Source organism: Colobus angolensis, unplaced genomic scaffold (genome assembly GCF_000951035.1).
Source record: "Colobus angolensis palliatus isolate OR3802 unplaced genomic scaffold, Cang.pa_1.0 Scaffold2, whole genome shotgun sequence".
Lineage (NCBI taxonomy): Eukaryota > Metazoa > Chordata > Mammalia > Primates > Cercopithecidae > Colobus > Colobus angolensis.
The window spans coordinates 20,136,601-20,152,285 of NW_012115154.1; the positions used below are offsets into that span (position 1 = coordinate 20,136,601).

At 42.7% G+C, this 15,685-nt stretch overlaps 1 protein-coding gene across 1 annotated transcript in view; it reads right to left on the minus strand.

The window, feature by feature from the left end:
• KMT2C (lysine (K)-specific methyltransferase 2C) overlaps positions 1 to 15,685 on the minus strand; it is a 233,018-nt gene that overhangs the window by 6,608 nt on the left and 210,725 nt on the right. The window contains exons 45-55 of the mRNA XM_011941521.1: positions 15,269 to 15,410; positions 14,974 to 15,121; positions 12,831 to 13,009; positions 12,574 to 12,710; positions 11,289 to 11,538; positions 10,034 to 10,173; positions 9,494 to 9,601; positions 6,636 to 7,755; positions 5,215 to 5,351; positions 3,779 to 3,921; positions 3,339 to 3,507 (exon numbers count right to left, since the gene is read on the minus strand). Of these exons, the coding sequence (XP_011796911.1) occupies positions 3,339 to 3,507; positions 3,779 to 3,921; positions 5,215 to 5,351; positions 6,636 to 7,755; positions 9,494 to 9,601; positions 10,034 to 10,173; positions 11,289 to 11,538; positions 12,574 to 12,710; positions 12,831 to 13,009; positions 14,974 to 15,121; positions 15,269 to 15,410 (2,673 nt within the window). The remainder of the gene's footprint in view (positions 1 to 3,338; positions 3,508 to 3,778; positions 3,922 to 5,214; positions 5,352 to 6,635; positions 7,756 to 9,493; positions 9,602 to 10,033; positions 10,174 to 11,288; positions 11,539 to 12,573; positions 12,711 to 12,830; positions 13,010 to 14,973; positions 15,122 to 15,268; positions 15,411 to 15,685) is intronic.

The window sequence follows — 15,685 nt, forward strand, 5'->3', positions numbered from 1 at the left end:
TCCTATCGCGGTAACATCAATAGAAGTAATTTTAAAATACTGATTAAGATATTTACGGCTAGGTGCGGTGGCTCACACCTGTAATCCCAGCACTTGGGGAAGCCGAGGTGGGTGGATCACAAGGTCAGGAGTTGAGACCAGCCTGGCCAACGTGGTAAAACCCCATCTCTAAAAAAATATTTTTTAAAAATTAGCCAAGTATTGTGGTGTGCGCCTGTAGCCCTAGCTTCTCAGGAGGCTGAAGTAAGAGGATTGCTTGAGCCCGGGAGATCAAAGCTGCAGTGAGCTGAGACTGCACCACTGCACTCCAGCCTGGGTGACAGAGTGAGACCCTGTCTCAAAAAAGAAGAAAATAAATCAGTTAAATATGAGGGGGTTACTTCTAAATGGCCCTTCAACAATTGGTTATCCAATGGAAGAAAATGAAATTATATTTTAAAAATTTTATGCAAGAAACCTCTACAATACATATACGATCTAGGGTCTTGACCAAGACTAGATGCAACAGAAAATTATGTATATTTGTCTATATAAACATTAACTTTTACAAGAAAAAAGATGTCACACTTGCTGGTAGACAAAGGGTATTTTGTAGGGGAAAATTCTGAACAGTGTAAATTGCTACAAATTGAAAAATGGACAAAGGATATGAATACGCAATTCCTAGGAAAGCAAATCCAAATGGCCGACATGAAAAGCTGCCTATTCAATTAAGGTAGCAACGTCAATCTATATTTATCAGGCCAACTGAACAAAAATATAGTAACACCAGCCACAAATGGGAAAGAAGAAAATAGTCTCACGTGCTGCAGGAAGAGGTGTTTGTGCAATGAGGGCCTTGTTAGAAAAGCAGCAACATCTATTTAAATGAAAAGTTCACACACTTTTACACAGAAACCTTACTTTTGGGAATATAGCCCATAGGAGTGAAACTATTAATTCATTTTGATAGTTGTACAAGATATAGCAACAATTTGTTATGAGAAAAATTATGAACACCATAGTAGTGCAATGGTTTAACTGCAGTTCATCAACACTGTGGAACATCACATAACCATTCAAGAGAATGACATGAAGCTGCCTCAGGTGATGTCGAGGGACCTCTGAGTATTACGGAGAAAAGGAAGATGGAGAAAAAGAAATATAACATGATTCCATTTTTATATATGTGCATAAAAGTGTATATATTTCTAAGATATTAGCACAGAAAAACAGGATACGTATTAGATCATCCACGGGATCCCCAGGGAGGTGGGCAGGTAGGAGGCTGGCAGAATGAAATGAGTCAACAGACAGAAACCAGAACTCTCAAAAATGCTTCAGGTTCAAGATGACAGGCTGAACACAGTTAAGATAGCCACTAAAATCACAGTAAAAGCACATTCCTCAAGAACCCGAATGGGTGTAAGAGTGAATGGACTATTTAAAATGAAAAGTAATTGCCTTAGCAGGAGAAAGGTACAACTGGAAGGAGGAGAGGCAAAGCACTAATTCACCTACAGAATCCGAGAGAGGCTCAACAGAAAGGGGCAACAGCAGAGAAAAAACAAAGACACTCCACTCATAACGCAGAAACAGAATGTCAAACGTAAAGATCAAGAGCAGAAAGGGCTCGTAGCTAATCTTTAAAAATGGACAAGAAAGATTAGCAGATAAAGTAGAGGAAGTCTCACAAAGAACAGAGAGACAAGGAAACCAAAAACAGAAGGGGAGAAAGGATATAAGACACATTATTCTCTGGCATGCAAGAGAATCACCCAGGGGGCCCCACCTCCAGAGCTGGATTCAGTAAGGCTGGGCTGGGGCCCCCGAACCTGCACGTCGTAACAAGCTCCCTGGGTGATGCTGCTGCTTCTAGTCTCAGGTCCGCACTTTGAGATCCTGAATCTCAGGGGTCTTCGTGTAAACACAGAGGGAACAGAGGGGCAGAACTTGCAAAAGAATGAATACAAAACACATTTCTCAGACGGAAGGTCACGATGCTCCAGGTTGAAAGGGCTCATCAAGGGAGGAAAGCAATCAATAAAAAGACCTTCACTGAGGCGCAGTTCTGTGAAATGTCCAAATATCAATAAAGGGAAGATCCTACTAACGTCTAGTGAGGAGTAAAAGGTTCCGACAAAGGAACAAGAATCTGAATGAACAGACAAAGGAATGCTGATCCAATTTATATGGTAAAGATATTTCCCTGGCTGCTGAGAAGGAACTGGATGGGAGGAGACAGCCAGGCCTGCAGCAGTACAGGTAAGTTTGATGTGGATCAGGATAGGGCTGGGAACCTAAGAGTGGATCTCAGAGAAATTTTAGGAGAAAACGGAACTTGATGATGCTTTAGGTTTAATCTGGGGGTACTGAGGCCAACGTACACACACGGTGACATCACTGAGTAATCCAAGGAGCCTGTAGGATGGCGGGGTTTAGGAGCTGGACAAGTTTGACAAAGTAAGAGCTTTGTAACTCCATTCTGAGACATCCAAGGAGAAAAATGCTGAACAGGCATTTGGATATTTGGGTCTGCAACTCAGAAAGTATGGACTATAGGTGTAAACTCAAATGCTTAGCCCATACATGGCCTTACTTGTAAGACAGTCCACAGTCTACCAAAAAACATGCAATGATTTCATGAAACAGTAGCTTCCAAAAGATAAGGTAACTTCCAAAATGGGTGTACCTTTTGAAAATATTTTCATTTGTATTTCTCTGAAGTGCTTGAAACAGCTCTACTGAGCACTCCACAAATCCAGAGTGTGCAAATGACAATGCTCCCTGCCTCCCGGAGCTCCCAACAAGATGCAAAGGTGCGGATTCCACTGGTCTGCTTTCCATCTGGGGAAGCCAATCACTAAGTTCCAAGACTACAGATTAAATCCCTAGTCTTATGAAGGGACAGGATTTTTTTTTTTTTTTTTTTGAGACGGAGTCTCGCTCTGTCACCCGGGCTGGAGTGCAGTGGCCTGATCTCAGCTCACTGCAAGCTCCGCCTCCCGGGTTTATGCCATTCTCCTGCCTCAGCCTCCCGAGTAGCTGGGACTACAGGCGCCAGCCACCTCGCCCGGCTAGCTTTTTGTATTTTTTAGTAGAGACGGGGTTTCACCGTGTTACCAGGATGGTCTCGAACTCCTGACCTCATGATCCGCCCGTCTCGGCCTCCCAAAGTGCTGGGATTACAGGCTTGAGCCACCGCGCCCAGCCAAGGGACAGGATTTGAAGTGATTTTGAAAACAGGTTTCTGTCCGCGCAGCTATGTGAAATCATTTTCACATACTGGACGTCAACAGCTTCAGACTGCTAGACTCTACCCTGTCTCTCCACTTCCTGTACACAAAGTATTTCTTCACCTGAATCCGAGACCGTGCCAGATACACGTTGGATTTCCATTCAGTCTTCATCTTCCGGTACTGCGAGGACTTGGAGTGAACAAACTGTTTACTATAAGGTGCGTTCAGTTCTCCAGTGACTGTGCTCTGAAATGACTTTGAGGTGCTGGTGCTGTTTAAGGTGTGAGGCCTGCAGACAATGGCATATCAACAGGAAAAAAATAAAAGGAAAACTGAAGATACCTCTGAGTAATGCCCAAAACCAGGTTAATTCAAATTCTTCCTGACAGAAACATACATGGAAAGCTGCCTAGCAGAGACACACGGCAAGTTCTCTTATGTAATTGGGCACATACACAGCCAGACAGCAGGGTTTGTAAGCAGCAGACAAATCAAGCACAAGAAACCACTAATACGCCTAGAAACCCTGGGCTGTACTATGTGAAGTTAAAACAAAATACCTTAACACAAACCTCTTGACATGGGCACTCATTTTAGGTTCAGAACGGGCACAACCTGTGGGGTTAACGGCAAGAGGAAGTTCCATGAGAGGATTTCGGCCGTATCGGAAGGTGTAGTTTTCACATGCCTCAACCCCAGGTAGCTGAAAAGAAGCAAAGTAGACACGAAGTCAACCCATCTGATGGAGACTACAGACAATCTCAAGCTGGTCAAAGGATGGCCCACGACAGAAATAACTCGTCAACATTTTCCTCGATAATAAAACGGTCTTCTAGCTTGTGTTCAAAGTATCAGCCTGTAGGTAGATCTACTTAAATATGAGTAAGCAAATTCAGTTTCAAAGCCACACTTAGGTAAACCCTGCCAAATGCTCCTTGAAGAAAAAGATTAGCCCATGCAACAAACACTGGCTGATCAATGTACACGCTTGTGTGATTTCAGGGTCTGCCTATTCCAATACCCACAAACACAGGGCATGTAGTGATTCGCATTCAGTTCTTTCACCTGGATTAATGCCAACTTTTCTATCTCTGTCTGGAATTTTACAATTAAGAATAGCTTAAAAATCATTTATAAGGTTTCTTTCTTGATCATTTCTCACTTCTTTCAACTGAACTTTGATATGATGAGGTTGTCACTCTCCATGTCCTGGGAACACAGAGCATAGGTGTTAACTCAAGGTTTACTCAAAGTAATTTACATGTTAAATGTCTTTTCTGGAATACATTGCTTGTGAAATTTATTCCTCTACAGTCATAAAAGGTAAGCTTCATTTGGGCAGGGCTATTCCAAAGAAAATAATTAGGCACACTACTCAGTGGCTTTTGGGGTTTCCTCTGCTTCTCCAAGGAAAACACACCAATGATATTTTTAGTCTTGAAAACAACGCCTTAGAATCATACAATTTTCTAAAACTATTGTGTAGATATGGTTCAGTTAGACTCACTGCCAAACAGGCTTGTAATCTTTTAAGCAAAGAGATGTCAGAGGACATAAATCAGCGCTGCTGCGATCTCCTGCCCTCTAGTGACTTCACCCTAGGAAGAGGGCAGGAGAGTGGCCATGAATACCCAGTGTCAGGAAATGGGCAGACTGACATTCTGAGGGGGGAGCAACTTCAGAAAGGCAAGGGAAGAGGAGAGTGTCCTCACCTATCCAGCACACCCAGAAGATGGGACAAGCCTGGTGTCCTTCACCCCTGCTTGCCTCCAGCCTGGAAAAGAACCTTAAGTTTGTTAACTACCTCACTGGGTGAGTACCACGTACTGAGTTCTCCCGATAAATCACCAATGCCTTGTTTCCTCTAAGACAAACGGGTTAATCCACAGGCGAAGTTACTTTCTGAAGAGTGCCACAAACGTTACAGCATGTGTTCAAGAGGTCACACTGAATTAGCAAAGCAATTCCAATCTCAAAGCCTGACCAAGACACTCACTGATTCCGCTATGCGTGCCACTGCAGAGACGGTCAGGCCAAACAGATCCTCTCCTTTTAAATATGCTGGGAAAAGTTGGAGCATTTCAGACTTTTTTCTCACACATGCCACAGGCTCCAGTATCTTATCCCAGACACCTACATAGGGACAAAAACATAATTTTTATGGGAAATAGGATACAGTATAAAAAACAAGAGCAAAATGAAGAATAACCACTCACAAAGATTTACTAATTTCCAAATAAATCCTATTGGGCAATAATCTAATAAGTCTGTTTGGTAATAATCTAATGAATCTGTTTATTAAATGGTAGCAATTTATTTTAAAGACCTAAATTTTGGAGAAAATAATAGATTAAGGACATTAAAGTGGAAAAATTTAATATAACTGAAATTCATGCAAACAGTTCATTACTTTCATACTGGCCATATAACATATCAGATTATAAAATGATTAGTCTAATTGGTAATGTCTATAGGTATGTTCCTTTCCCCTCAGATTTAAAATGTTAAATTGATATCTTCTTTGGAATTATCTTTAGAGTATTTTCAGACTTTTTTTTTTAAGTGCTAAACTTAAGAAAGCAGCTCTACATACTTTTGTCTGTGTACTTTCTACATAAGCAAAAGTGGCAATCTAGACTTAACCACGGAGGTCCAGACTAAGTGTTTAATTTCCATCTCTAAACTGAAGTAGTATCTGATTCTAAGACAAGACAATGTATACAGTATGGTTTAGATGTCATTCCCGCCTTCTAGAAACTGACTTTAAGAAAAAGGGGGTCCCCGCAGGGTGCAGTGGCTCACGTCTGTAATCCCAGCACTTTGGGAGGCTGAGGCAGGTGGATCACCTGAGGTCAGGAGTTTGAGACCAGCCTGGCTAACATGGTGAAACCCCTAAAATACTAAAAATACAAAATTAAAAACTACTAACAATACAAAAATTAGCTGGGCATGGTGGTGCATGCCTGTAATCGCAGCTACTCGGGAGGCTGAGGCAGGAGAATCGCTTGAACCCGGGAGGTGGAGGTTGCAGGGAGCTGAGATCGCACCATTGCAGTCCAGCCTGTGCAACTAGAGAGAAACTCCATCTCGGGGGAAAAAAAAAAAAAAAAAAAAAAAAGGGGAAAAGGAGGTTCCCAATGCAAATGACAGGCAACCTTTATCTACAAATCATTCTCAGATTTACTTCACCAACTCTTATGTTCAAAGATATACTGACAATGAAAGTCTTTAGACAACTGTATAGCAAAGAAAGCAAGGTGTGAGAACACAAAGAAGACTGGCATTTGTAAATGAAAAATTATACACATTATAAAATATAAAATGAACACGAGACAAACATGGAAAACTGACAAAACGCATTCATTCGCCTGACATCAGAGTAAATAGTCTGCACAGCATGTGAATGGCAGATGTTACCTTTAGGTGAGATGTCACTTAGAACCAGGTCTTCATGGCCTTGTTCCACAATCCTGATGACGAACACCGGGCGCCCGTCCTTCTCCTCAATGGAGCACAGGTAGCGGCAGCGCCTGTTGGCATAACGCGTGCTCCAGTACAGCCGGCTGGCTTCATAGCCCACAGGGAAGAGTGCTTTAGGAGAATGGAATGCTTGCATCTGCTGTGGAAGCAGCTGACCGATTGTGTGGAAGATGAGGCTACCCACGCGAAAGGTATGGTCCCGTTCTCCTCGTTGCACGATGCTAGCAATCTGTCGCACCTCATCACGCTGAACGTAGACCCTCCTGAAGACTGCAAAGTAACTTAATTCTTGCTCATGAATTCCCTTTGGTTTGTGCATGGGGCAAAGCATAGTTTTGTCCTTAAAAAACATGCATTGTGCTTTAATGGCGCAAGTAAAGTGATAAATGTTGGTGCATCGAAATCTGTGGCATCCACTAGTGGCACCTGTCTTGTGACAGAAGACGCATTTCATTTGTAGGCCTCTCCTCAGAGCTAGCTCCACATTTATTAAGGCACCAGCCTGAGTCTCATAGACCTCCGTGGACCACAGAGCGCAGTTCAAGTGGACCCACAGATCCAAGTCAAGGTTGAGTAGCCTTGCTGGTCCATCTGTCAATCCATCACCTTCTTCATGACAAAAGCAACATTTCCGATAGTCTTTGGGCACAGGATCAGGTTTAAGGGAAGTGCCCAATTTCTTTAGAAATTCATCTATTTCATCCTCACAAGGTGGTTTAAATGTCCCCTTAGGGATTACAATATGAATGCTCCACTTCTTCCATTTCATTCCTCTCCATTTTTTATTCAGCGGCCTACAGTCTTCAAACCCACCATGGACAGTTCTTAGCCGAGGCTTCAGCTTGACTGTTACCTTCAGCTCATCTGGCTTGGCCTCTACTTTGGCTGCTTCAAAAGCAGGAGGGAAGGCGACGGGCGGTGAGGCAGGGGGAGAAGCTTTCTCCTGGAGCTGGGGGAGACAGTGCACATCCAGAGCGGAGATGTTGTTGCTGTACTGATGAAATGCTTTGGAAGGCATTTCTCTCATAGGCGATTGTGGCAATGAAGGAATGGATTCCTGGGCAACAGAAAGAAACCATGACAAAGAAAAATAATTCACAAGCCCAAAAAGCAATTCTTGTTAAGACAAGAAACTGAGCAGTATGACTGAAGAGGATGTGTGGGGCAGAGGGAGAGTCAGCAGTAAGTGCTGGGGCTCACGCATCGCAGAAACTGACCGTGCTCTAAGGTGCACAGGAATAGAGAGCGGGTGACGGCAGCTGTGCCGCATCCTTTCCAGGCCTTTTCCACAAAGCCAGAATTCTGGAGAATATTCTGTTCTTATACTTTCTGGGACAATCCCCTTTCTAACTATATTAAAACCAGAAAAAGGAAAAAAAAAAAGACAACCACAATGCTTTCAGAAGAGCTAATGTAATTTGTACAACGGAGCAGTGTTTTTTGTTTAACCAAATAAGAATGCTGCAACATCATTTCTTGAGAGCTTATCTCCTCTCTAAAATTCACATCTGTTAATCTCAGGCTTAATCAACTGGCGTAAATATCAGAGAAAGGGAAGGAGCCCCTGTCAACAAATGAATCATATTAACTTTTCTCTGAGGCTTCTCAGCTCTGATCTGGCTGCTGAAAGAGTTGAGCTGAGAGGAAATCTCCAATAGCTTATTTACTTTATGGTACAGAGTATCATAAACTAATAAAAACCAACCCATGGGGGCTGCCCTCTTTTCACATGCCCCAATCCTGACAAGGTACCTGAAAAAAGACATGCCTCATACCAAATCAGGCAGGGACTGCAACCAACTTAAACTATATGGTGAAAAAAACCTCCTTGCGTTTAAGCTGATACATTTTAAGGTCTAAATTTATCTGTCATATAGCTTGGATTTTATTACAGGCATACTATACACAACTACCTGTTAAAAGGAAGTCTTCAGAATGTTCTTCTGTGCAAGACATACTAGAGCAATACCCTGGATGGAGGACTGACTGGCAGTAATAATGTAAAGTAAAAGCTTCCTTCAAAACGTGATTACGAACATATCATTTGTGTCAACTATTCAGTTGGACACACTCAAATTACACAAAATCAGGTAAAGCAGAGCTCTTTCACCATACTATGAGCAAAATGTTTTCTCTTAAAATGCACACAAATAGTCTTAAATTTTACCTTTGAACAGGTTTTCCTATCGCGGTAACATCAATAGAAGTAATTTTAAAATACTGATTAAGATATTTACGGCTAGGTGCGGTGGCTCACACCTGTAATCCCAGCACTTTGGGAAGCCGAGGTGGGTGGATCACAAGGTCAGGAGTTGAGACCAGCCTGGCCAACGTGGTGAAACCCCATCTCCACTAAAAATACAAAAATTAGCTGGGCATGGTGGCGCACACCTGTAATCCCAGCTACTCGGGAGGCTGAGGCAGGAGAATCGCTTGAATCGGGAGGCGGAGGCTGCAGTGAGCCAAGATGTGCCATTGCCCTCCAGCCTGTAGGACAGAACGAGACTGTCTCAAAAAAAATATTAAACTGGTAAAATTAAAGATTTTAATATTAGTGTTCTATTTATTTAACTTTTAAAACGTAACTCTGCCCACTTTTGTCAAATAACTAAGTTGAAAGGGCAGCATGACTCAAGGCTCTCCACACCTTCTCCTCTGCCATGACAGCATCTGCCTTAGATTTCCCACACAGAGCTCCATGAAGGCAGGGACACATCTGTTTATTCACTCCCACATGCCCAGAACAGAAATCACTTGTTATACATTATTATCAGCTGAGATTATCCTCATCTCACCTTGTTTTCTGAGTTTTTTGCTTGTGCAGTTGATGAATAAAGAATAAAGCAGTTATTACTACAAAAGACAATGTCCTTCTCTACCCTCTTGGTGCTTTCTCGGGAATCCTGAAAAGCAAAGAGAAATGTGTGGGAATCTCAACAAGTCAAAATTTAATAAAAACAGGATCTATATATTGTTTTTACGTTATATTCAAAAGTGACAGTGGTTCTTTATCTTAATAGTAGACAGAAAACTATGTCCCAATATTTAGCATGTGATAATTTAGCTAGGGAGAAAATAAACATACAGAACCAAACTATGTGGTCCACAGTTCACTCCATTTAAAATACGTAGTCCTCATAACATTCCATTTAACAGCCTGCTGTAGGTCTTTGCTGTTCAGCTCAAGCACGTCTAACATATGCGGATGCCACCACCAGGAACGTGTGTCCATCGCACCACCATAGTGGTGTCTCTCTCTGATGTTGGAAGGGACACTGCCAAGGACAATTTCGATGGAGGTAGGAGGTGGGGTCATAAAAGGAATAGCAAAGTACCTTGTTCAAAAGGGTCAGATCTTTGAAAGATTTCCGCACACCACTTCCAAGAATAACCACTTTACAATGACAACACCACTGTGGTCTGAGTGCTGCGCTTTCTGCAATACCATGACTAGAATCCTTATATCCAGAAAGACCTAAAGGCAATCAACTTTTGTTAGTAATTAAAACTGACTGATGACACAAGGTGGCACATGGTGAAAAATTATGTAACATCAACTCATTACAACATGGTTCATGAACTTTACATTATTCTTTAACTAATAAAAAAAACTTATCTTTTAAGCAATGGTTACAGAATCGATTATCTGACACTGGGGCCGAAATAAAGAAACATGCCTATTCTCAAATAGCTGGGAAAACAATGGCAGTATAAAAGAAGAATCTCATTAAACTAAGTCACCAAGAGAGATTACTATTCAGTTTAAGTGCAAAGTAAGACAGAGGGGGAAACAGGTATTACTTTTGTTTGCAGGTTAAGATGGTAAAAAAACATTTTATGAAAGATACAATGATAAATGTGTAAGAGTCTTAAATAAGTGTGACTTACAGAGTCAGAAATGAGGAAAGAGCCAAGGCCAAGGATAAGAAGGTAAATAAGGACTCAGGAATTAGAAAGCATCATTCAGGTGTAGTGTGAAGGCAAAAAAGAGCAGGGAAAAAGTGACAGAAACAGCTAGAAGCCAAGAGGAGGAAGCCAGGGCCTGGACTGAGCATGCTCGTAAGACTGCCAGCAAGGCAGGAAGGAAAGCGACATCGTGGTCGGTCTGAGGAAGTTGTTCCGTTCTCAGAGATGGGAGGCATGAACACCTGTGTGGGAAGAGAAGGGCCCTGTGGAGCTGGTGCCGAGGTAAACCAAGAGGGAGGTGAGGATGGAAAGTGGAGAATGGGAAACAACCCACGCCAGGTCGCCAGCTCCATCGGTACCAGGTGGTCCAGGCGCAGGAGGATGGGGCTGGGAGGCAGGAAGAACAAAAGTTGCTTGAGGGCAAGCCCATCACAGGCTTCTTCTGGCAGCCTGCGCAGACGGCTGGCACCCACATGGTGACAGCACGACAGAATACACAGGCCAAAGCACCAGAGGTCAAATCACACCACAGAAAACAGAACACCCACACATGGTGAGTTCACCAAGGACTACACACCAGCATGTTACCTGTCCATAGTTAAAAGATAATCGATATCTCAAAGAGTAAGGTTAACTTTTGAATCAGGAATGGATATGGGGTTAACAAAAAGCTCATTAGCTCACCATTGCTTGTTGGAGGAAATGGTACATTAGGCTGCTTCAGCCGGTAAGAGCTCACTAATCTGGGAGGGTTTGCAGATCCTGGCGGAGGCCCACGGAGAAGTAAATGCTGTCGATACTCCAAACCCGGGTTGATTCTGTGGCTACTGACCAAACCCATGGATGGGACATCTGGAGCATTGCTAACCTCATAGCTGTTAGGGATTCGGACGTGAAGAAGGTCGGAAAATGCAGCCACAACACTACTAATGTTCTAAAACCAAATGCAAATGCTGTGTTATTCACCCAGAAGGCAACAGTGAACCACTGAAGAAAAATACACACTTAGGATAAATCCTCTTTGCATGATACATAGATTCTAAGAAAATCCAACAAATTTTATTTAGACTCAAAGAGTCTCAGGAAAAAAATTACCTCCAACGAACCAATATCCAAAAAAAACAAAATTTATGCACAGAAATCCTCATAAAGGGATTCCAATTAACATGAAATATCTAGGAAAACATTAAACTATTTTAGGTATTGTAACATCTGACAGGCCCGTCAGTTCCCACAGGTGGTCAGAAAGCTCACTTCCAGGAGCCTCCCTCCAGCTCTGGCCAAATGTGATACAACCCGTAAGAACAGACAAAGGTCTTGCTGTTACCACATCACCGGACTTTAGCTTGGTCCCTACTGAAATGTCTTCACAGAATTCAGAGTTAAAAAAATAAAAAATCCTCAGCAAATTACTAGTGTCTGATACAAGCAGATGCTACTTGAGGAACATTTCTATTGCTTCTGCAAAACTGTTATTGTTGATAAAGTTCTTTTTCATTAATTTTCTTCTCTGTTAACGGTTATAAAGAAGTTTTTCTCTGAGCTGGACATGACGGCTCACACTTGTAGTCCTAGCTACTGAAGAGGCTAAAGCAGAAGGATGACTTCAGCCCAGGAAGTTTGAGGCTGCAGTGATCTATGACTGTGCCACTGCACTCCAGCCTGGGTAACAGAGGGAGACCGTGTCTCTATTTAAAAAAAAAAAAAGAGTTCTCTGAAGTATACGTCCTTTAATAAGAAAATGTGAGCTCTAATTTCCTCTAATTTCCCTTTTTACTTGACGTAGGCTGAGACCAGTGCAGTGACAAAGGATGGCACTCGAAGGCAGGTGGGAGGTCTGCAGTGCGCATCAGCCCTGCTCTCTGACCCTTCATCCTCAGTGATCCTGTTGTGTGTGTTTCACGGTAGACACCTGACCCATCTTTTAAAATTGGGGACATACTGTTTAAGAAGTCATTTAATCTTTTACCTCAGCAGCTGTAGGATGCAGAGTAATTGCTACAGATATAAGACCCGATCTGGGACCATTTGGGGAAGAACCAAAAGGTGATGCAAAATATAAAGTGCCTGGCTCAGTTTTGATGTCATTCCTTCTTGATTCAGAACCTTAAGAAAGAGGAAAAAAGAGGAAAAAAGTGTTAATAATGGATTTTCAAAATCAAAATATTTACATTGGTCAATTGGCATAGTGTAAAGGGAAATAATACGGTTAAGTGTTTTTCTTACTTTTCCCAGCAGTGCTAGGAAGAATTGGAATGATGGGGGATGGCACCGGTTCCGGAGGCTCCTCCTTGACCAATGACAGATCTGGGTACCTGCTCACTTCTACCCCAACCACACTCTCAGGAGAGGACGAGGGAACAAAACTGTCAGGAGTATCTCGATCACCACAGTGATCCTGTATCCTGAAAAAAATAAACACACCATCAAAGTGTGCAAATCCACCCATGGGGGCTTCCTGTGCCAACCCTGCTGACATCTATGAGTACAGCTGTAAGGACACTCTGGCAGCAGCACCTATACGATGCACAGCAAATGAATCAGCTCAGAGTCACACTGGGAAGAAAATACAAGAACAATATTTAGCTACAAAATAATCTAAATGGTATGCTTCCTTTTAACCAAAGCTTCAGCACCAAAGTTTGAGGACCTGCCAAAGAGGAAGATGTTCTGATTAGCATATAACATAGAAAGCATCAAAGCACCTTTTCAAAATCCCAGATCGTTGAGCCTAGGGCAGCACTCCTGTAGCTTGAAAAGGAAAGAGCTGCTGGTTGGATTTAACAAAAAAGGAAGACTTTAAAAAGATTTTAAAAAGGAAACAGCAGTCCAAGCACATATGCAATGGTCACACCTGCACACACCAGACTGGGAAAACAGCCATCCTACTGCACACGCCTGACCGGGAAAACAGCCGTCCTACTGCACACGCCTGACCGGGAAAACAGCCGTCCTACTGCACACGCCTGACCGGGAAACAGGAAAACAGCCGTCCTACTGCACACGCCTGACCGGGAAAACAGCCGTCCTACTGCGCACACCTGACCGGGAAAACAGCCGTCCTACTGCGCACACCTGACCGGGAAAACAGCCGTCCTACTGCGCACACCTGACCGGGAAAACAGCCGTCCTACTGCGCACACCTGACCGGGAAAACAGCCGTCCTACTGCACACACCTGACCGGGAAAACAGCCGTCCTACTGCGCACACCTGACCGGGAAAACAGCCGTCCTACTGCGCACACCTGACCGGGAAAACAGCCGTCCTACTGCGCACACCTGACCAGGAAAACAGCCGTCCTACTGCGCACACCTGACCGGGAAAACAGCCGTCCTACTGCGCACACCTGACCGGGAAAACAGCCGTCCTACTGCGCACACCTGACTGGGAAAACAGCCGTCCTACTGCACACACCTGACCGGGAAAACAGCCGTCCTACTGCTGCTCTTTACACCGACAAGATGGGAGAAAGCTTGGCCATTGACTTCATCAGCCCTTGTTTTTCTTAACTGATTTAAGTGAGGTGAGAAAAACAAAAGACTGGTCCCTCCTACTGAGTTCCAGTTTGAGTCTACCAGGGCAGTTGTGAGGTCTCAGACTAAGAGTCACAGAACAACCCTGTGGAGCTGCTGTCTCCCAATCCTCATGCAGGGAAGTTGCTGTCACGCAGGAGACCCAAGAAAGGCTGACCTGCTGAGGTACAGTAGAAAGGGGACCTGGATCCTCAATCTGGACAGATTATTCTCCACTTTGGTCCACAGTTTCCCCATTAATAAAGCAGGGACTTAGGTTAAATAAATGTCTGATCAAACAGAGGGTAGTGGGCAGATTTTCTAAGGAAGAGACAATTATTTGATGATGTATTCATAAGAATCCTCTGGATCTAAAGAGTTGGGCAGCAATTATCTACTAAGGGAACTTGATTCTCCCCAATGAGAATCTTACAGTTAAAGAACTGACACAAAGAGGTTAAACCCCAGACAGTTCTTAAACTCTCTTCCACAACAGCATTCTCTGATAACAGCAACTTCTGCTCTTTCATTTTAGACACTTACAAACAACACTAAATCGCATTAATAGCCTTTAAAGGACAATGATCTCTGAAATGTGTTGCATGGATATTTTCCATTGCCTTAATGTCTATTAGATTATTGTCATATAACTCTCTATATGATGTAAGCTTAAAAAAATGCAAACTAATTATGTTTAATGGTAACAATGTCTTATAAACTTTAAATCCTGAAGATTCACCAAATTTTACTCCTCAAATATTTTTACATGCTATTCCTAAAGACATTATGCCACATACATACTTTTTTAAAAAAAAGACATAATTAAGAATTATTTGAGAAAAAAAATAACCTGTACCTTAATTCTTCCTGATTGTTGTGAGGTGGTGTTGGGAGGGAGGCTGGCACATCAACTGTCTTGGGGCCCTGAGCAAGAGCTCGGGCCAACAAGTCATCCTGGGGTCTGAAGGGCAGCTGAAATGGTTTAGGTCCTAGAGTTTTGGTAACTGGAAAAGTAAAAACACAAAACCATAAATACATTTAGTCAACATTGATAAATAGGTAGAACTTTACAATTATATTGCCATTTCACAATACACAACTGGCAGAGGCACATTTCTCCGAGGTGTGAAATTTGGAGGCTATAATCATACCTTCGTGGCTCACTAACACTCCGGCTTTTCCAGCAAGTTCTTCAGTTGTTGCAAAACCATTGGCCATCTTCTGACAAGCCATAGGAGGTGGTGTAGGAGGAAGAGAGGCAGGGGGTGTTGGAGGATTACTTAAATTATTCTGCTGCAGGAGACCAAAAAATTTAAATTACATGCTACTGAGCAAATATGCAATGACCTTGCTAAAACTTAGTTCTATGAATTTTATGCACATAGAAGCAAGGCTACAGAAATATAATCAAGAGGTACCTTGCACACCAAGAAAAATAATACATACAAGGCCAGGAGGCTTCTTAGTGGAACAGATTCTTGTGATTTTATGGACATATCAACTTGCTTACTTTATCCAACTTGACTACTTAAGCTCTGAAATTAAGAAGCTAATTTCCTTTATACCTG